At 36.8% G+C, this 22092-nt stretch overlaps 1 protein-coding gene across 4 annotated transcripts in view; it reads right to left on the bottom strand.

Moving 5' to 3' along the window:
* Positions 1-22092, bottom strand: part of LOC132795953 (probable WRKY transcription factor protein 1) — a 79350-nt gene that overhangs the window by 36467 nt on the left and 20791 nt on the right. Inside the window, exon 1 of one of the 4 annotated variants that reach the window (XM_060806951.1) lies at positions 5763-6368. The exons of 2 other annotated variants lie outside the window; for them this stretch is intronic. In XM_060806951.1, coding sequence (XP_060662934.1) covers positions 5763-6266 — 504 coding nt within the window. In that variant the 5' untranslated portion in view covers positions 6267-6368. Of the gene's footprint in view, positions 1-5762; positions 6369-22092 lie in introns of those variants that run through there. One more of the 4 variants, XM_060806944.1, reaches the window with a different exon arrangement.

Below are 22092 nucleotides of genomic sequence, written 5' to 3'. Positions count from 1 at the left end.
TGCGATGCTGGAAAACTAGAGCGCAGTGCCAAAGAGAAACGCTCCCACTCCCACTCCCATTTTTGTTTTTTGGTTTTGTCTATTCTCGAGCACTGCTCTGGACAGGACCTGAAGGCGTGGACAAACACAACGGCACATTTCCGTGCAGTGCAGCTGCTGGGCACAAAGGCTCAAAGGATACTGAGAGCTAAGCACCGAATGCTAGAAATGCGGGCTGCTTGGCACTTTATCGCATTTAAGGTGACAACGAATTAGCTCAACTCGGCATCTCCAGAATGCTGAATGCATTTCATCTCTACGATGAGCCAAACAAGACTGCATTCGAAATGAGATCACAGTTTATCAGATGGTGACAGCTTTGACAAGTAAAAGAACTTAAATATCATTTTATGCTAGGAATTAGTATTGAATAAATAAATGCTAAAACCGTTTCAGGGACAAGAACTATAATCATTTACTATATCGACCTGAGCAGAATTGGTTTCCATATTGTGACATCAAGTGAAGTTGTTAATTTCTTGTGGAAACTTCTAAAACAATTCATAATTATTTAAAAACATTGCTATACATATCTAACATCTATTGTTAAGGAATTATACTGAGAAGATAAAAATATTAAATAAAACTATCTATAGACAAACAATATGAAGATAGAGATAATAAGAGTATAACTTATGATTGTTATTCATTTTATAAACGTTTAACTATGACTATCTATACACAAGCAATGCTTGTTAATTTTTCTTTAAAATTTATATTATTCTTTTTAAAAGAAGTGTTCATTTCTTTAGTTTAAATATTTAAAACCTTTCTTTGAAGGCTTCACAATGAACTCATTATATTTAGTCCAATCGAAAATTCAGTGAAAACCGTTGCTAATTGACATATAGTATATATAGACCTATATAGACCTAAACAAAAATAGTATTCACATTGACCCATTAAAGTAGCAAACTTTTTGTGGAGAGTTAACTAATTATTTTAAAAAAAACTTTTAAGCACATTTGAATCCTGTTGTAATAGGATAATAATATTTAATGAAACACTCTTTCTACAACTCAAATAGATCTAATCATTAAAGAGAAAAAAAAATTGGTATTCATATTACATTATGAACTTGGTATTAAACCTTCAAATAAATATAGCATTCACCCCATAAGCTATGTTTTATTACTATATATTGAATTCCTTCATTTTGAATGCTGAATGCTTTTTAAATTTCACAACCAACTCATTATATTTATTTCAATCGAAAGTTAAGAGAGAATCTTTGTTAACTGACATACTTTTCAAATCTATTTCAATTACAAAATTTCCTGCCAACCATTTTAAATATCCCTAAGCTTATTTAACACAAAAAATGCTACTATTTGCATTATATACTGTAACAGATTTTTTAGTGGCACAATTAGCTATCTTGTTTGACGATTTCCGCTTTGGTGGCACAAAACTTAAAGAGCTTTAAGCGGCAACTATGCAAATGTCTTTCTTTGTTGACCAGGGACACAAAAATGGGAGCGCATACGTAAGCAAATGGCAAAAAGATAGGTAAAGAAACAAACAAAAAAATAGAGGGGGAAAAAAGCAGCAAAAGAAATGCAGATTAAGTCAGCGATTTGCCTCTGGTAAGAGAATGAATAGAGAGAATGATAAAAATGTGGCAGGCAGGCAAGCGGGCAGGCAGCTGCTGGTGTAGCTCCAACTGCTGCAATGAATATACATAAAACCACAACAACAGAGGTGCAGCAGCTCTACGAGTATATAGATATGGTGCAGATGGAGAAAAGAGATACAGATACAGCGAGGCGAGTATCTGGCAGATACTATATACTTTCGTCTATATATACGTGCATGACAATTAGGTGCAAATGAGTAGAAACGCATGGAGTTGGCATCAGCCAGAAGAAGAAGACGGCCAAACATCTCCTACAAATGTGTTGGCCCTTGAAAACAACATTGGAGGCGTCAATCGCCTCGAGGCCTGCATCAAAGTCCGCCGACCAAAATAGCAGAAGACCAAACAACATTTTCCATGTTTATTTCAATTGCATTTGGCGGCGGCAGCTAAAAATTCTCATAAATTGCGTAAAGCAAAAGCAAGAAATTGAAAAGGGGGAAAAACTATACAAATAAAAAGCCATTGGAAATTATGAAAAATGCCAAGTGAAGCGGGATCTTAACTCGCGGCGAGTCGTGAGGCGTTACTGGAAAAATCATCATTAAAAATTAGCTGCACTAATTTGTGTGAAAATTGGGTCACAAAGAAGAGAGATGGAGGAGTGGCAAGACGTGTTGAATGCGGCAATTGGCAATAGCAGCGAGGCATTTGAAGCTGTTGGAGAGCGTGTGCCAAGTCAATGAAGCCACAGCAGCTTAATTGTTTTAATGCTTTGAATTAATTGAATGGCAGCAGCGACTTCTCCGACTTCCACTCCCACTCCCATTCCCTGCCCCATGCCCCATGCCACCTTCAAACTAGTTGCAAGTGCGTTTCGTTGTTTACTTGCGCCAAATTTTTCGTTCAAGCGGCTGGCAATGTTTGAAGTGCCCCCCGAGAGTTGCAGCAAATGAAGCGCAACCAGCAGAATATGCTTCGGCTAATAGACTGATTGCAGAACTTGCAACAGAAGAGAAGGGGAAGGGCAGCAAAGTGTCGGATTCGATGGGAGCAGCAAATAAAATCGAGTGGCGGGGCGTCAAAGCGATAAAGGGCAGACAAAACTCACAAAGCGAGCGAATGGGAGGAGATCAAAATCAACATCAGCATCGACATCGACGTCGCAACGAACTGAATTTAAATGTGGTGTTAATAATGCAAAGCGATTAGAAAGATGAAAGTGGAATGCACATATAAAAATTGAAAGCAATGCGAGATAAAAATACATATGTATATATGTATATTTCGATGTATTCATAAGTGCTGCGATTAGCAAACTTACTGCTTGTGCCCCATTGACTTCATTTGCGAAAAAAAGTAAACAGAAAATCAAATGAATTTCAATTGCCATCGATTTTATTACAACTTTTAGTAGCTTGTTTCGTTTTACTATGTTTACATTTTAGCATATTTAGACAACAAGGCAGAAGTAAATACAGCAGTTAATATGTGTAAATCGTAAGAATATCATTTTTAGATAGTATTCATAATGACTATTTAGTACTATTAGTCATTAAAATGCAGCCAATTAAACAGTCAAAAAGATGAAGAAAAATCAGTTGTTCTTTAAACATTTTAATGGATTATTTATAAATGTGTAATTAAGGGAATTGTGATGATTAACAGAAATATGAAAGCGATCTATATATATAGTATGTACATACATATGTATATAAATACCAACAAAACAAAGATTCGTTTAGTTGTGAGAAACATTTAAGAAGTATTTCGGATTTTAAATCAAACAATCACTCGACCAAGCAAGTAAAGAAATATGCATAACCTTGCAAAGGTATTTACGCAATTAAAATCAAGCATACGATAATTGACATGTCATAACATATAGTAGAACTTTTGATAGGCCTAGTAGCGAAAAATAATTAATTGCCTTATTTTCAAGGTTGTCTCCCAAGTGGAGATAAGTCATTCATCTCAATTTTTACGATGTGCTTTATTTAAATTTACAAAACTGTCTGCAGCTGCATCAGCCTTGTTATCTGCCTTTATTGTTGTTATTGGCAATCAGAATTTTTGTAAACAAATTAGTCACCTGCCAATGCTGAGAATTATTGAAAACTCATTAAAATCGGCATCGAGACAATAACGAAATGGCAAGAAATTTGCGATGCTCTAGGAAAATGAGAGAAAAGAGATCTTTGGAAATAAACAAACAACGATTTTATAGTCGAATGTGTCAGAGACTCAAATTTATGGCATTTTCTTAACTATACCTATAAAATATGCCTACTTTATTCCGTTCACAATTCAACCTCCAAAAAAAATGTACCAAAAATGCACATAATAATAATTGAATAACAAATTTAACTTAAAGGTGTCGGCATTTTAATCTTCTGACTCAGTTACATTATCAATGGATGGGCAGAAGAGAACGAAACCAGGGGTGGAGATAACAGAGGGACTCTCCCTCTCTCCCTCTCTTTCTCCCTCTTGTCTATTGAATTGCAAAGTGTGATATGCACTTAATATGCTTTTAATTGGTAATATATTCAATGGAAGTAGGCGATCTTTTTTTGTGTGTAATGTTTGCGTTTTGCTTCCACATAAATCTCCATTGAATCTGAACAATTATGCCAGACAATTAATAATAAAAAAAGGCAACAAAAGCGTGGCGCACACAAACAATCAGCTAATCTACATCAAAAGATCTAAGCGGAACGTGCAGTGCAATCCCAATAATAAACACAAATTAATTTGTATGCCAAGTGGCAACTGAAACTCTGCCTCTGCCACATTGATTCGCACCCAGACAGCGACTCAGACTTGGGGTTAAGTCAACAGTGTGAGGAGGGGGTGATAGAACACTCGGCTTATCGCCTTTTCTACGAGTCAAACAAACTTTTAAAGAACATTTTTATGAACATATAAGGAATGAACTGTAGCTGCATGAAATTGGGAATAAACTTTTTTTTTTAAATTGTGAAACATGTAATATTCGTAATCGTTCAAATTTCATGTTATCAAAAGTTAATTATTATTTTAATCACAATCAATTTATTATTCAATTTGAATAATTTGTTTTATTTAATTAGACTATTAAATTGCATCTTCACAATAATGAATAAAGTCACAATGTGCGAAGCTGATTACGCTTATCGCATTTCCCAAACCAATTCCGAACCTTATTTCTATGATTATATAGAAGAGCACGAATTCAAATTGACATCAACATTGATATTATTAAATATATAATAATCATCATTAATGTAATTCCTTATTGAAAATGAATTTCTATATTGGCACTATGACTTTTTCCAGAATTAATGTAAATTGGAAAGGAATTTCTATTATTGTATTGAAGTATACTACGGAAGCAAATTTAATTGTATATTAAATTTAATATTATATATAGTAATAATATATTTGATTTCAATTTGTAATAATTAATTATAATTACTAATTGAATTATCAAATTTCACAATTGTGAGCTACAATTTGTGACTGTGAATTGAATTGCTAATCTGCATAAGCAATTTGGTCAGCGCCACCTATTGTCCCATTGAGAACTTGCACGATAGCGTTAGTGTTTACGTCATATGTTTACAGTACTACAATCATAAACTGACGTCACACAGATCATGCAAAACCAACAGCCGTCTTTGCCTGTCTTCAATAGCCTCCTTATACATCACAACATCACGCGATGGCAAGTTCACCACAGCTGTGACGATGTGAGGTGACTAATAGTCGCAGTCTTTTTCCAAGCATTGAGTGCTTGAAATGCATTGAAATGTGGCTAAGTACTAAAGTCATCGCAAACTATTCTCCAATCGAGAACATTCAAGTTAACGAAATTTTAAATAGGTCGTATGTTTAGAGTATTACAAATAGAAACTGACGTCATGCAGATCATGCGAAACAAACAACCGTCTTTGCCTGTCATCAACAGTCTCCCTGAACATCGCAAAGTCACGTGATGGGAATTACACCACAGCAGTGGCGATGTGAGGTGACTAGGAGTTGCAGTCTCACCACAGATGACTAAAAAGCCCTAAGCAAGTTGAAGACAAACAGAGACAGAACGAAGTAGAGCAGCACAACGCTAATCGAACTTGTCGTTTATTTCATAATTAAGCACATAACTTACCGAACGTTGCTTAAGTGCCTGTACTTGTAGCTGGCGTTGTTGTTTATGCAGTCGACGCTTCTTTTGCCGATTCTTTGCTATAGAACCGTTATTCGACGATGCTGCTGGATAAGTGTGTGCGTTTTGTAATGGTGTGTCTGTTGTCTGCACTGCACCCACATCATGATTGTATTTGTAATCAATGTAAGCCGTCGTCGTTGGGATTGTTGTTGTTTTTGTTGGTCCATGTCTAATGGCATTTTGTGAATCGAAGGGGTGGCGACGTCGAGAAAAGTAACGGCAACGATTAAGTTCGCGTCGCTTTCGTAGATGCTGCTTTGCCAGCCCTGGCACCGGAATCTTCATCTTGATTGCTGTGCTGCAGTCATCAGCTGCAGCGGGCAAAGCCTGTGCCGGCTTCATATGGACGACGACGTGTTGCTGGTCATTAGCGTTGGCCTCTAGGGCAAGCACACAAACAGCAAGCAGCAGCCAGAGCAGCACCCAAATCACGTTTTTCAGCATTTTGTTTTTTTTGCACAAAAGTTTGCCACAACTGAATTTTAATTAAATTTTGACTACTTTTTGTATTTGTATTAGTTAATTACTATTTTGTGTCACAGCATTATTAGCAAACCTTTATTTTGCACTAAAACTGCAGTAGCACCGCGATCCAAGATCCACTTGGAAGTCACTAAAAAAGAAACGTCAAAAGACGTTTGACTCCACTGCAGTGGGAGTTAACAATGTTCGCATCAAACCGCTGTCAACAATAACAACTGCGAGCAACATGCTAGCTAGAGAACAAAACACAATCGAGAGAGAGAGAGCGAGCAAGAGAGCCACAACATGCGAGTATTGTGCGTGCGTTCGTCAATAGTGCTGTAAGAGAGAGCGAGCAAATGTTGCTAGACAGGTTCATAGGCTGTCGCTTAGCAGCATGTTGCTAAGGCTGCAGGTTGAGGGCGACAGCACAGTATGTTGCGGTAGCTCTGTCAGCTGTTTTGTGTATAAATTGTTTATGCTTGTTTCCTTAGCTAAAGTGTTATTAGAATTTGGCTATTGTGGTAATGCGATTTTACACACAATGTGACTACTTAAATTTGATATTATCATATGTTGATTTATTACTGACTATTTTATTTCAGAATGTTTTTAAATTTTTCATCTTATTCAGTGAAATATTAATTAAAAGTTGCTGCTTAGATAAGCAATTTACTAGAAGTTGTTGTTGTTGCCTTTGCTTAGTCTTTCGTTTAGGGGATTAAGTGGTTATTGTTTGTAGTTGTCAACAAGTCATGCCGCAGTTTTATGATTGATCGCCTGACTTGCAGCAACGTGCAACACATCCCATCCGTGCATTGTGGCACCTGCAACAGCAACAACATCTGCTGATGCTGCTGCTGCTCGTCTCCCGCTGCTGCTGATGAGGTGTTGCCCACTTGCACTTAATTGCGTGTTGGGCCAACGAAATCAACGCCTCGAATGCTTCTGGAATGCGTTGTGTGGCAAGGATAAGGGGCAAGCAGACAACAAAAGAGGGGCCACTGAGCAACTTGGCGCCCTGCCGCGAGTTGGTGGCCTATGTGGAAAATTTATGTGGCCAGTTGCTGCTGCTGTGGTCGACGCGCTTGGGGCATCTTTGGGGCGTTGCAAGTAGCCAGCCATGTGAGGCAGGCCACGCGAGGCCAGCGTTATTGTTGTTGCTGCTGCATAATTGATAAATGTTTACAAATTATTATGTTGCACACACAGCCACAACAACAACAACAGCAGCAACGGGCCACCCAGGCGCGGTGAAAGCAGCCGCCACAGAATTTCGTTACGTTCAGTTCGTATTATTTTTTTTTTTTATTTTTCTAGCAACGTTGCCAATTTTCAGCACGTTGCCGGTTTTCACAATGACGCCACCTTGCACTCCGGTTTGCTAATTAAAATGAATTTCTCAATCAATTTTGCAACGTGCCACAGAGACAATGATAATGATAATGATAATGAAAAGTATAATGCTGATGATGATAAATATTTATGTAGAAGGTCAGCGCAGAAGCAACAGTCGCAATTAGATCAGATAATGCACGGCAGCAAAATAAAAGAGACAGAGAGAAGGAAACGAAGTTTCCGATTCGATTGCAAATCGAAAATCAAGTAAATGTAAAATGAAAATGGAAATCAAATTTGTTGCTGATGACTTCAGTTGGACTTTCATGCTCATCCCTCGCCATTAGCCCATTGTTGCTGCATGCTTCGCTTCAGTTTTCAGCCTCGCCCTGAGTTGCTTTCAATTTGCCTAAGTTGCCATTTGAGAGAAACAAATAGGGAGGGGAGGAGGGGGACAGCAGCTGCCACAAGCAAAAGCAGATAACCGCAGACAAATATATATACGTGAATTACAAATACGTATACGAAACGCAAACGGAATCAGCATCGGTATCGGCATCACAAATACGAATTCAATACAAAATGCAAATGAAGCAGAACCAAAATGCGCCGCAAAATCATAAAAATCAAATTGAAAGCGGCCCCAGGGACGATAGAAAGAGGGATGCGGAAAGAAGACGCGGGGGGTATCTGCTTAAATAATTGACATATCGAAAATGAAATCGAAACCGCCACGGCAACAAAAAAAAAAGGAGAAAAGGTGCAGCAATGAGATGGCTTAATGAAATCACATTAGAGCAACAACCCCTAAAAATATAAAAGAATAAAGTAGAGCATCCCCTAGAGGTGACAGTCGCTTCCTGCTAATTGAGCCAGGGCTGCGAAAACCAAAATCCTTTTTTCTTTGTCAGGCTCAGAGCTCAGCAGCGAGCTGATCTATGACACTTGGTCTCTATGTATCCAATTATGTTGAAAAATATTTGGGAAAAACAAAGCGGAGCTCCTCATGATGACGATGATGAGGGGCAGCAAATTGACTTAAGATAAAGTGGCTCAAGAGCTGACGGGTTGACTCTACATCCGTCTGTCTGTCAGTCTGTCTGAATGTTTGTCTGACTAACACACAGAAAGTGTCGCCCAAGGCCACAACATGAAAAAAAGGGTGCACAACGCAATTTCCGGCCAAATGCGATGAGTTTTTGGGTGTAAGAGAGGTTTCCATTTGAGTCAGCAGACAAATATTTGGTGCTTGGCAAAAGTTGACATTGGAAAAGGCAACTGAAAACGGCAGCCAAAGGTCATGTGTGTATGCAAATGAAGAATGGAAATCAGATAAGCGTATTATGACATATGGAAATGCTGCACACTTTTTAATCTTACACTGCGAGTAGAATGGGGCAGAAAACGCACACAACACATCACATTTCCACTTTTTACGATGCCTGAAAATCTTAGAAATTCGTCAACCATAAAAAGAGAGCTGGTTTTGTTTTAATATTCTTGACTTTAACATATCTTCTAGTTGGTCTATAAAGTGGCAGGCATCTTTAAATTTAGGGAATACTTTGGCAAACATTTTAATTTTAGGATTACTTTTAAAAATCGATTGATTAATTTAACTTGAGTACAAAGCAAGCTAGCTAACATTTAAATGGCATCGGATTAGGGACTTGCATTCTAAATATCAAATTGCTTGGTCGAAAAAACACATAACACATTTCTACTTTTAAAAACGCCTCTAGCTTTAGATGTGAGTGTCTGCATTTTTAGCTGGGAATCTTATAAATTCATTTTAAGTGTAGTCGACTATTTTATACCTTGCAGACAGTCAAAACGCGCCATAATCTTCAAAGTTTGAGAACATTTTTAGTCAACTTATATTATTTGTTTTTTCAATAATACGAAAATTTAGGTCTTGGTCTTACGTGTTCTCGATATTTATATTCCTTTAGGACTATGAAATCTTGAGTTTTATGAATATCTTAATTAAATCTTTTGTATGCCAAATTTTGTTAATTTAAAACAACATCCATTAATAAATTTTATCATACTAGAATAGAAAATGCAGATTTATTAAAATTGTGCTCAATATTTACATACCTTAAAGACGGGTAAAAGATGAGGGACATTATCATGATTTTTGCATATATCTTAAACCAATAATAATTAATTGATTTAACCACGCAAGCTAGTTAACACCAATAAAGCGTCTTATTAACGTTAATTTAAATTTGCAAGTCTCTACTCTTTATAGTCTCTGCAAAAGGCAGAAAGACATTCGATCAAAAATTAGCCTCATAGTTGGCAATACCCTTTTTACCCAAATTAAAATGATCATTCTACTCGAGTAGTGGCCATAAAACACATAGACCCAATGACACAGATTGCAACCGAATGCAACTGCAACAGTTGGTGGCCACCCGTTGATGAGCTGGAAATCGAATTGGAGTTGCTGCCACACCTGGGGAGGCTCATTAAAGGAGCTGGCAGACCATTAAAGCGGCGTTTCTTGTGTTGAAAGGCGAGGCCGCCGCCAACAATTAGTCGCTTGTGGTGAATGCTACGCAAAGGGGGGAGGGAGGAGGCAAAGCAAGCAGCAAAGCAGGCAGACAGGCAACTTGTGGCATGTGTGGATAAAAATGGAAATGCTGTTTGGCTTTGGCTATCTAAGAAATTTTAGAAGGGGGCACATTGCGAGCGTGCAACAATGATTGACTTACAGTCCCAAGGTGCAAGAAATCATTCACTGTAAAATCGACTACGAGTCGTCTGTAAGTTTGTAGTTTGTAGCTTGTAGTATTAGCGGTAGCTCACTCATTCGCATTGTTATTTTTATGATCAGACAAACACATTATGCAATAAGTCCATTTGTGGCGGCATTTTGTTGGCTCTCTTGCATAAGAAGCTGGCCAATAAAATGGAAAATTGAAGATGTTGCAGTTATGAAAATGCGACTAGAAACAATAAAAAAAAACAGCACACACAAACGAAACTCATAAATCTATCTGGGCGGATGTTAATACTGTTCGCAGCTCTCGTTTCTTTTTGTTTGAGAGTGGGACGTCACTGTAGTGCGTGCTCAGCTGTGTACAATGGCTTCCAAACCCATTGGCATGCTGCATAAGTTCTATAATTCTTTGTGAATACATTCCTGTTTCTTTTGTACACTTTTTCAATATAATATACAGATTTACACACAGAATCATTGTGTTTCCTGACATTATTTTTATCATAAAATATTCTTCAAATAATATAAACAAACTAAATTTATTTTTCCTTTTTTTTAAGATTTAAAAATCTTGTTTCCGATTGATATGTTTTCTTATCAAATTCAAGAATCTCAACCTTATTTTTTTCTCGAAATAAGTAGCACAGAATAACAATTTTGCAATTTTACCAAAGCAAAGATAAATTATAATTTTCTCCTCTAAAATGGTGTATAAAAATGATGTGGTATTCGTGAGATCATCTAGACCTGTATATGAAATATAGTAATTTAGATTAGAAAACAAAATTTACTAAATATAAATGTTAATAAATAAAAAAAAGACTATATTCTAAAATGATATATTTTTGATTCTCAAACTTTTTTTCTCTATATGCATCAATTTTCACTTTCTCTTCTTATTCTACTCTTTCTCTCTCTCTCTCTCTACTTCTGTATCTCAGTTCCTAGCATTTTACAACACCTGTTCTAATTGATATTTTCTCAACTTTCAAAACAAATCGATTAATGCGATCGAAATCAGGCTATATCAACTTCAATTCTATTCCATCTTTCAGTGCGGCAATTAGTGAATGTTAAATGCTCCACATACATCTTGTACAGTATTTATTAAAACGCATACCGAATGCTTTGCTTTTGCCTTTACTTCACTTAAATTCTTCACAATTTGTTGGCTATTGTTGGAATAAACGAGAAGAAGAGGCAGCATTCATTATTTAGGAATCGATTGAAAAGCAAAGTAATTTTCATTTAATTTCACTTAAAATGCACTCAAATCGAATTCGGTTTTTGTTATCGCCAACGAAATCATCCTCTAATAAAACGAGAATGTAAAGGTGCAACAAATAAAATGACTTGCTGGAATTGCCATTGTTGTTATTGCTGTTGCTTGCTGTTGTTGCTGTTGATGTGGGCTGGTTGTTTACATTGATTGCTGGGCAGATACACAACAACAATAAAAATAAAAGTAAAAAAAAGAAGAAAAAAATAAACGAGCCGTAGCAAAACGAAGGAAAGATGTTGTTGAGAGTTGTACATGAATATCCTGTTTATTTGTACAACTAAAATGGACAGTCAGCGAATTGCAGCCGCCCTCTTCTACCTGAGAGACTGAGTGAGGAGTGTGGCATCGGCTCTGGTTAGGCATCAAACTAATCCAATTAGTTAAACAATGCCATGGCATTTTGTACACAGATATTGTTCGTGTGTCTAACGAGTCGAGTGGCCAGTTGAGCTCAGCTGAGCTGACCTCTAGCCTGACCCTGGCACCGTTTCGAATCGGATTCGGATTTGGATCGCATTTGGATCTCGTGTTGTTGTTGTGTGTTTTATTTCTGGAATTGACCCTACTTAGCCAGGATCCCTTCGACCTCTCTCCCATTGTCCATATCTCTCTTTTTCCGTCTACCTCTCTGCCTCTGCTATTGTTTGCCATTCGCTGCATTCAATTAACGTTCAGTATGGCCAGTTGCTCATAATCCCTAGTTGGCAATCCGTCAAAGAGATTAGGCCAGCAATGAAGCCATTTCATTATCTCTGGCTCCCTCTATCTCTTCCTCTTTCTCCTTCTCTTCATCAAATTTTTGGCGTTTGCTTTGCTGGCCGTTTATTGACCTAGGTCTTAACTAACGCTCACTGACTGCTTTAATATTTTTGGGTCATTCAGGTGCTTCTCTGGCTCACGTTGCCATCGTTATCGTTATCGTTATCGTTAGCATTATCGTTATCGTTAAACATAATCGTAACTGCTATTGGGCAAATTGTTTATGCGGTTTCTAATAAACCTGCATATCAATTTAAGCGCCAGCTTGAACTTAACAAACTGCCTTCGCCTTTGTTTTGGGACAACTAACTTTAGTATTAGCCACAGCTTGTGGCTGCAACTCACTCGACCAAGGGTTAACTCGACTGCATTAGCAGTTCAAGGCAGTAAATTGAGCCATAAGCTGCATGAACTGGTAGTTTATAATGTTGGCAGATATTTGATTTTAATATACAATAGTTTTACTACTTAGCTTGTTTGATAAATAAAGGAAGAGCTCGAAGATATTTAATGGGGAAAATTGTTGGTATAAGTTGTTTACTAAGGAATTGAAGCAATATTACTTAGATTCAACATGTAAGAATTAAATTCTTCCTTAAAGATAATCGACTAAATAATTTTTAATTATTTTGTGTTTCTTTGACGTCTAGATTAGAAACAGTTGAACAAGAATTCAGATTTAAGGCCCTGATAAAGATTATTATCAGAAGCGTTTACAATAAGGTATATAGAGAGAGTATAAATAATGAAACATATGAAAACAAACTTAATTGAGCTTCATTAATTATCGCGTTAATTTTTTCCATTTTTGAATCTGACAACTACTTTTTAATTTGTTAGCCACAATATTTAACAATAGTTATACATAGTTTTATTATTTTACCTGAATATTTTTTCAAAATTATTCTAGCTAACATATTATCGAAATGCATTGATATTCTCTCACATGAAAATTAAATTAAAATCGATAGATTTTAATGCATTAAATATTTCTCTATCTTGACTCAGAAATCTCATCATTAAAATTGTTGACGGCATTTTATAGGAAGAACCTTGTGAGGCACATTTCAGCAGCAGAAGTTGAGATTTGAGATTTGACTGGGCTCAACTTTGTCTTGAAAATTAAATGAAAGTTTATGTAAAATTATTTGGCAAACAAATTAAATTTTTGGCTTGCGCCGCGTTGCGTCGCTGTGCAAAGTTGGCAGTCAACAGACTTCGTGCCACAACACAACAGTTGCTGCTTGCTGCCACGTGGACGAGAACTTAAAGCAGCCAAGAAATAAGCCGAGCAGCAAGTGGAGAGAGAGAGAAGTGAGAAAAGAGAAGCCACCTGCTCTCTCATCTGCTGCCGACTTAATTGTGCGAAAAAGTTTTTCTTCTTTAGCGCTAGGAAAAAATGCCGCAAAGTGTTGAAATTATTTGACAGACCGTTAGGAACACTGAGTGAAAATTAGAAAATATGCTCAAAGTGGTTGAAAGCAAGAAGCCGATAAAGAAAATGCATTCAAGACTTTCCCTTTTGAAAACTTTTGCCGCAAAAATCGATCGATTTGCCATGGAAAGGACGCATCTCTTTCGAAAGCAAGTTAAGTTAAGAAAATTTGCCAAATGTGGCAAGAAACACAAATAAATAAAGTAACTCAAATCAAATAAACGCAAAATATATTATACACACTTTTTCGTCTTGGAACATTTTCTTGTTTTTCGATTTTCCAACCAAAAAATGCAGCAGCGACGCATACGAGAAGCGACATTTATGATGATGACGGAGTATGAAAACTTACATTGCAGTCACAACCAGACGCACTCTAACAATGTCACACACACACACACATACATATATTATATACTCATATATGAGCGCACAATTTCAACACTAACTCACACACACACATAGTTACACACACACACACTAGCACTGTGCTCATATAAAAGAATTGTTCTTGAACAAAACTCAATGATGCACGCTACGAACAAGCAGCAACAACTACAAAATTGTAAGAACTCAACTTGGGAAATGCTCGACAATGGGATATCCTGGGTTCTAATAATGTTTGAAGAAATATTAAAAAGTGAATGAGGAATTATTATGCTTTCACTATTTATATTTTCTATACAATATGAAAAATGTTTTGCTCTATTAGTAGTGAAATTAATCAGGAAGAATTGTAAATTATATAAAACTGTATAGAATATCATCAGTAATTAAATTGAACTGAATTTGTTGTGCCTTCAAATAATTACGAATAATGTAAATATTATAAAAGCCTTTTTAATAGGAATTGCATTTTTATACCCGCTACCCATAGGGTAGAAGGGTATTATAACTTTGTGCCGGCAGGAAATGTATGTAACAGGTAGAAGGAGGCATCTCCGACCTTATAAAGTATATATATTCTTGATCAGCGTCAACAGCCGAGACGATATAGCCATGTCCGTCTGTCCGTCTGTGTGTCTGTCCGTCTGTCCGTATGAAACACTGGATCTCAGAGACTATAAGAGATAGAGCTATAATTTTTTTTCGACAGCATTTGTTATGTTTGCACGCAGATCAAGTTTGTTTTAAATTTTTGCCACGCCCACTTCCGCCCCCGCAAATTAAAAAAAATCGAATAACAAGCGTAATTTTAAAGCTATAGTTCCGAATTTTGGTATATACAATAATAACTATAGTATTTATGATTCCTGAAAATTTGGTTGCTATCAGATAAAAATTGTCGAAGTTATTAAAGAAATACTTTTGTATGGGCAAAAACGCCTACTTACTAGAGGTCTTAGTTGCTTTGGCTGCCAATCTGGTATATTGTGCCGTCTATGGTATATTTGGATTACGGTACTATGTCGATATACCAATTATACCATTCGGTATATTATTTTAGTATTTTTGCAGTATACTTGGTATATTTTGAGAAAATACCGCAAAATATATTTCTTTTATTCAAAATGGGTAGCGGGTATCTCACAGTCGAGTACACTCGAATGTAGCTTTCTTACTTGTTTGTAGTTACAAAATGGTTTAATTTGTTGTATAACTGAGTTTATAGCAAAAATAGATAATTAAGAATAATTGTAAATTATATAAAAATTAAATTAATAATATGTTGTTATAACTGGTTAAACTCAAAATATGAAATAAGCTATGAAAGATCTGCTTTGTATTATTAATATTTTAGCATGAAACATATGCATCGAATTCTTTCTTTGTTTCCTATGAACAAAATAAATGAATCCTATATTTTTCTAGTTTCAAGCGACTATTCTAACAGAAATGCTCGGGAAATAAAAGAAAGAAAAATTGTCTACATACTCATACCTAGACAATTCCAAATGCACTTGTTTCTTTTATTAAGAAATAAGTAAATCGTTGCCAACAAAATTAAAAACTTGAAATTATATTATAAATGATAATGTTATTTAAAAATTTGTGCTGTATAAAATATCCACACACAGCGACTGAGGCAATTATAGGGTATTAAAAGCCATAGAGAAAGCAAGCAGCAAAAATTGTGAGCTGCATTTTAGACAAGTGCAATCGGGCGGCATTTGTGGGAGTTGATGCCGTGTCTATAGGGATCCGCAACTTGTAAGCGCACTATCTGTGTATGCGACTGTGTGTGTGTGTGTGTGAATGCTTAAGTGTTTGTGTGTATGTGTGTGTCTATTGGTGTGCATTCAAGTGGTTGTCTGTGTGCGCCAAGAAGAACTCATCATTGAAGTGGCAATAACGAGTGTTGACGGTTATATTGAAACACAAACTGGCAACCCCATCACTTGCAACATGCCTCCTCTCCCCTGTCCCTTCTCCCCACCCCACCTCTGCACTTGCCACATCTCTACATCAAAGGCAAACCAATTGCGCTGAACTGTCTGCAGGGCACATAAAAGAAAGAAAGAGAATGAAAAAAATAGCGAAATTATTGAATGTCTGCATCAGAGCGTTCAATATTCGTTGGTTGCGTGTATCTTATCCGCGTTTGCGTTCACATTTTAATTGGCGAACGAACTTTTACAGTCAACGTTGCCCAAGGTGTCTAAGAAATATATTTATTTAGAGAGAAGACGAGAATAGAGTGAAGTGAGTGTGAACTAAAGCTACTAGCACTTATCGCAAGCTAAATAATTAATCAAGCCAAACAAAAGCTCCTCGTTGTCGTCGTCGTAGTCGTGTGTGTGTGTGTGTGTGTCACGCCCAGGAAGTGACAGTTTCGAGGCGAACGTCAACACCACGTCGCCATCGACGCCAGCGTCAAGCGTGTGAAACAGCAGTTGATTAATGAGCTGCAGCCTGCAGGCTGCTGCTAACGTGGCCAACCAACTCTGTCTGACTTAGCAACCAGTTGAAGGCAACTTTAGACGGCAAGCTGGGGAAATGAGCTGCAAGCTGACGTGACCCCAGCATAGACAGAGATGTAGTAGATAGATAGATTGTGCAAAAGGAACAGCATTAGTTGCGATTTGAGCATTGGACAAACAGCATTAGAAAGCAAACTGGCTGCTGTCTGAGCTGGGATTTGGTCTAGCATAAGAAAGAAGCAGCCAACCAAAAGATCTAGTGTACAATCTTAAAGATTGCAAAGCTTCCTTTTGGCCAAAATAATCTGAAGTGTGTAGAATTTAAGTCTCTGTTCCATACGAATATTGATGAAATGAGTTAATTAGTTAAAAAGAAGAGAGAGATATAATTTTATATAAATTTAATAAAATTCAACTCAAATAAATTGAAGAAGCGATAAACCGAACCATAAATAAACACAATAAAATCTATTAAACTCCAAGCTTATGGAACATCGTTATAGATATAAATAATCTACAATCTCGCTAATGCCAATACTAAATATTCCATTTTTTATACCCGCTACCCATAGGGTAGAAGGGTATTATAACTTTGTGCCGACAGGAAATGTATGTAACAGGTAGAAGGAGGCATTTCCGACCCTATAAAGTATATATATTCTTGATCAGCGTCAACAGCCGAGACGATATAGCCATGTCCGTCTGTCCGTCTGTCCGTCTGTCCGTCCGTCCGTCCGTATGAAACACTGGATCTCAGAGACTATAGGAGATAGAGCTATAATTTTCGACAGCATTTGTTATGTTTGCACGCAGATCAAGTTTGTTTCAAATTTTTGCCAAGCCCACTTCCGCCCCCGCAAATCAAAAAAAATCGAATAACAAGCGTAATTTTAAAGCTAGAGTTACGAATTTTGGTATATACAATAACTACTATAGTAGTTATGATTTGGTTGCGATCAGATAAAAATTGTGGAAGTTATTAAAGAAATACTTTTGTATGGACAAAATCGCCTACTTATTAGGGGTCTGAGTTGCTTTGGCCGGCAATCTGGCACATTGTGCCGTCTATGGTATATTTTGAATGGTGTACTATATCGATATACCAAACATACCATTTGGTATATTTTTAGTATTTTTTAAGTATTTTCGGTATATTTTAAAAATGATACCTCAATATTTTGCCTTTATTAAAAATGGGTAGCGGGTATCTCACAGTCGAGCACACTCGACTGTAACTTTCATACTTGTTTTTCTCTTATATCGATATACACACATAGATATCAACGATAATAATATAATTTATAATTTAAAAGAACTTTGGGCATTGCATGCAATAGAAAAGATATATGGATACTATATATCGATATAAACACGGCTTCCTAATTTAAGGTTAAGTAAGTGACAGGAATAAAAAGAAAAAAAAATAAACCTGCAAGCAAATGCTTAAAAAAAACGTTGCAGCTTAAACATATCAAAATAATTGTGTACTAATAATAAAAGAAATTATAATTATTTACAACAAATTAATAAAAAAACAGAGAAAGCATTTAAGTGCTGACCTTTTATAATATGCAAAGCTGGATAAGGAAACTTAATCAACTTATAGATGTAAATTAAAGAAATGACTCTAATGAGCTTCACAACTTCTGCGTAAATTTAAATGAATAGCTAATGCTTTATGGTACTTTAAAATAACATAAATGCTCAGCAGTTGGCAACCTGAAACTACCGAGTGTTCTATAATTAGAAATCCTTGAACAAGCAGCTTTACTCAAACACACATTCGAAATGTGAATCAAGCAACCATTCGAGTGTCTATGGCAACCTAATCAACTCAATACAAAAGCATCAACAGCAGCATGCACAACGACAATAACAGGAATTCGAAGAGAGCGCATCAGATGGCAACGGGCTTGGCTTGAATCGCTGGCATTGCATTGCTTGGCATCCTTTAGAGTACCACAAATGGCATACCATTCAGTTGCACTCTTTTCATTAGATATCATTGCACGTACCACACGGCGTATGCGTATTTTTGCTATTTACACACTCCAGCTGAATGCGCGTGTTGAAGCTGCTAAAACGAAATTAAGCTGCTGTTGTTGTGTCCGCGTCGCAAATTGAAATGCATAACAGCAAGAGAGAGTGAGTTAGTGGGAAATGAGTGCAGATGTTGCCGCAACAGCACAAGCAACAGCAACAACAACAACAATAATCTCTGCCACAAATCAAGTTACGATTCTATAGAGTTAACTGCTACAGTTCCCAGTTCGCAATCGCAATCGCAGTCACAGTTATAGTTCGAATTGCCATGGCAACAAGATTTCAATGCAATTGAAATTTAATTTTGATTGATTTTCCAGCATTTTCTAGCTGCATTTTACCAGAAGTTTTCCCCTCTTTTCATCTCTATTTTTTTGTTGGATTTTTGTGTGTGCACTGTGATTTGTGCCACGCCTACAGTGCCGCATGTTGAGGCAAGTGTTTGCGTTGGCGTTTGCATTTTTCAAGCGCGCTTCTTCGCTCGGCACGTGACCCATTTTATTTTGGTTGGGTTTTTGGTTTTTTACTTGATATGTTACTGCATATTTTTTCTCTCTTCGCTTTTTTTTAGGTCCGCTCTGACTCTGACTATTCTATGTATCCGGGTTTAAGGGCAGAGTGCGAAGAGTGCGTTTCAGCTATCGGCCGGGGCCGATTGAAATGTAATCAAAAATTGTAGTGCTAAATGCAGCTAGCGCGTTTTCAAAGCACCTCCCAAGTGCTTGGCTCTTCGTGCTTCACGGCATCCGGCAAATTTTCTCGCACTCGTGTCGCGTGGCAAGTGTTTTAAAGCAATTTGTTTGGGATGCACGGCATGCAGAAATAAAGCACACAAATTGCGCGAGTCCATCGCGATGCAACGTGGCATATTTTATATACTATATATGCTGCTCGAAACAGATTTAACGCAATTGCCAGTCTATTTAGTATTAAATTTTCAGCTTATAGATGAATCATTTGTGGCTTTAAATTCCCGCAAAGTATGGCCAAAATTGAATAATACCTATACCAAAGCATTTCTGAATAATGATTATAATTCTGATATAATATTAATATTCCTATTAAATGAGTCTATTGATATCGACAAGATATCATAGTTCATATAATAGTTTAAAAGAATGTTGAGCATTGCTTTATTTCCGCTTTCATCTCACAGTCGAGCATACTCGAATGTAGCTTTCGTACTTGTTATTTATATGAACACTATATATCGGTTTTAATCCATCTTCCCAACTTAATAGGTACAAATTATTAATCAATGAAAGTACTTCAAAATTTCAATTTATCAAAAATATCTAAACCGATAGGCTATATATACGTTTCATGCGATAGACTTGAGGTTTTAATCAAATGAGTTGTAATTTTTCTATTTGTTTGTTTCTTTCACTGATTAAATTACTCATTAAATAAATATTACAAAAAAACTATCTTGAACTCGCTATAATTAATCCTAAAAAGTATTATTAAATTCCAATAAATATTACGGAATTAGTATGTGTAAATGTTAACCAAATTTCTGATTTTCATTACTAGTTAAATACATTTTCATAACCTACAGTTAAATATTGCACAACCCACGCTGCGTATTCGTAACGCCAGCGCTAGAAAGTATGCAACACTTTCATTCCCAAGCTCGCTGCGAACTGAGCTTGTTGTGTTTTTGTATGTGTGTGTGTTTTTTCCTGTTTCTTTTTTTTGGTTCTCAGATTACTTAGCGCAGACTGAAATTAATTAAAGCAAACTGAAACATGACACGCACTCAACTGCATGGCTAATAAGCAGCAGCAACAGCAGTAGCAGCAGCTCGGCTTTAGTAAGTGCTTGTCCTCGCCCGCTGAGCACGTGCCAAGCCTCTCATGGGAGAGCCAAAAGAGAGAGAGCGGAGAATGCGAGGAATGGGAGCATAGAACTGTGGTTAAGAGGCGGGAGGAGGTCTGTCAAGCTGATGTCGGTACAAGCATTATGACAGCATTTACACTTTAGCTGCAGGTCCGTTTGTCGTTGCCCAAGGATTAGAGGCTCTCCCAAGGACTTTGCAGCTCATAAGCTCGCCCGCAAAAGGCTCACGACAAAACAGGACTAAACTGGAGCACGAAGGAGTGACCAGTGTCCATTAGTGACGCACACACATGCATACGCACAATTGTGGAGTTGGAAATCTTAAAGTCGCACACAAGACTTTAAAGTGTTTGCCACTATGCAAATACAATAAATCCAAGTTGCGGGCAAAAACTCAATTTAAGCAAAAATGCTACAGGATGAGCAACTGCCTGGCCACCGTTGAGAATGTGGAGAGTCAGTGTGGCAGTCCACATGCACAGCCCAAAACAAATTCCCATCCATGCTCCGCGCCGAAAAAATGCGCGCACAAGCAACGGCAACAAACAACGTCGCAGTTTTTTCGTCTCTGTTGTGTTTGCCTTGCGAGCCCAGCTGAAGGCCAGAGGATAGGCCACCGCAGCAAGGACTAAGGACAACCACAGCGACGGCGACAGCGACAACGACAACGACGATGACGATGACGATGGCATGTTGAGCATGCACTAGACCCATTTCACTTTGCTTTCGCAACGGGCCAAAAGCTGCACTTCAACCCGCCTCCCAAACAACAACAAAACCGAAAAATAAACGAAACCTAACGAATGAATTTAAATATGTCAAATACCCTTCAGAGTTCAGTGTAAAAATGATGCGCAAATAAAAACCGCAGATTATTTTGTAATCCACACCAACTGAATGCCCAAATGCCACAAAAATAACAACTGTTTTATTTGGCACATCGAATATGAATTTTATAAAAAGAGAAGATAGTTAGAACTTCAATTCTTTGGACAATATTTGCACTATTCATTTAACTTTAAAAATTCAAAACCCTATGGTTGATAGAAGATGAAATCTTTAAATAAAATGTAAAACTAACTAACAAGGAAGCAAAAGTTTCTTATTTCGAATTACTAATATACATAAGACAGATAAAGACAGATTTTTAAAATTGAAAGCATATTAAACCCCAAATCTGACAAGTTTTTCATAGACAAAAAGGTTTGAAAAGATTTGCTACACTATTCTCACAATCTGATATATATATTATTTTATATTCGAGAGACTAATCTTCCTGCTTCAAATTCATTCATATCAAATATGAAATCTATCATATAATTAAAAGTTTCAAATTAGCATTAAAGTAGTAAAGCATAGAAGTAGATGAACAAAAGGAAAGAGGTACAAAGTTTGACATATTTTGTACTAATTTCTAACAAAATTGATATGCCCAACGCAGAGTAAAGAAAATAGCCTGGTGAGATCAGAGGCGATGCAGCACAAGGAGGTTGAGTTTGCAGCTTTGCAACTTTATTTATTTT

The sequence above is a fragment of the Drosophila nasuta genome, chromosome 2L (genome assembly GCF_023558535.2).
Source record: "Drosophila nasuta strain 15112-1781.00 chromosome 2L, ASM2355853v1, whole genome shotgun sequence".
Lineage (NCBI taxonomy): Eukaryota > Metazoa > Arthropoda > Insecta > Diptera > Drosophilidae > Drosophila > Drosophila nasuta.
Note: the sequence above shows the minus strand (reverse complement) of the source record. Positions and strands in the feature narration are given on the sequence as shown.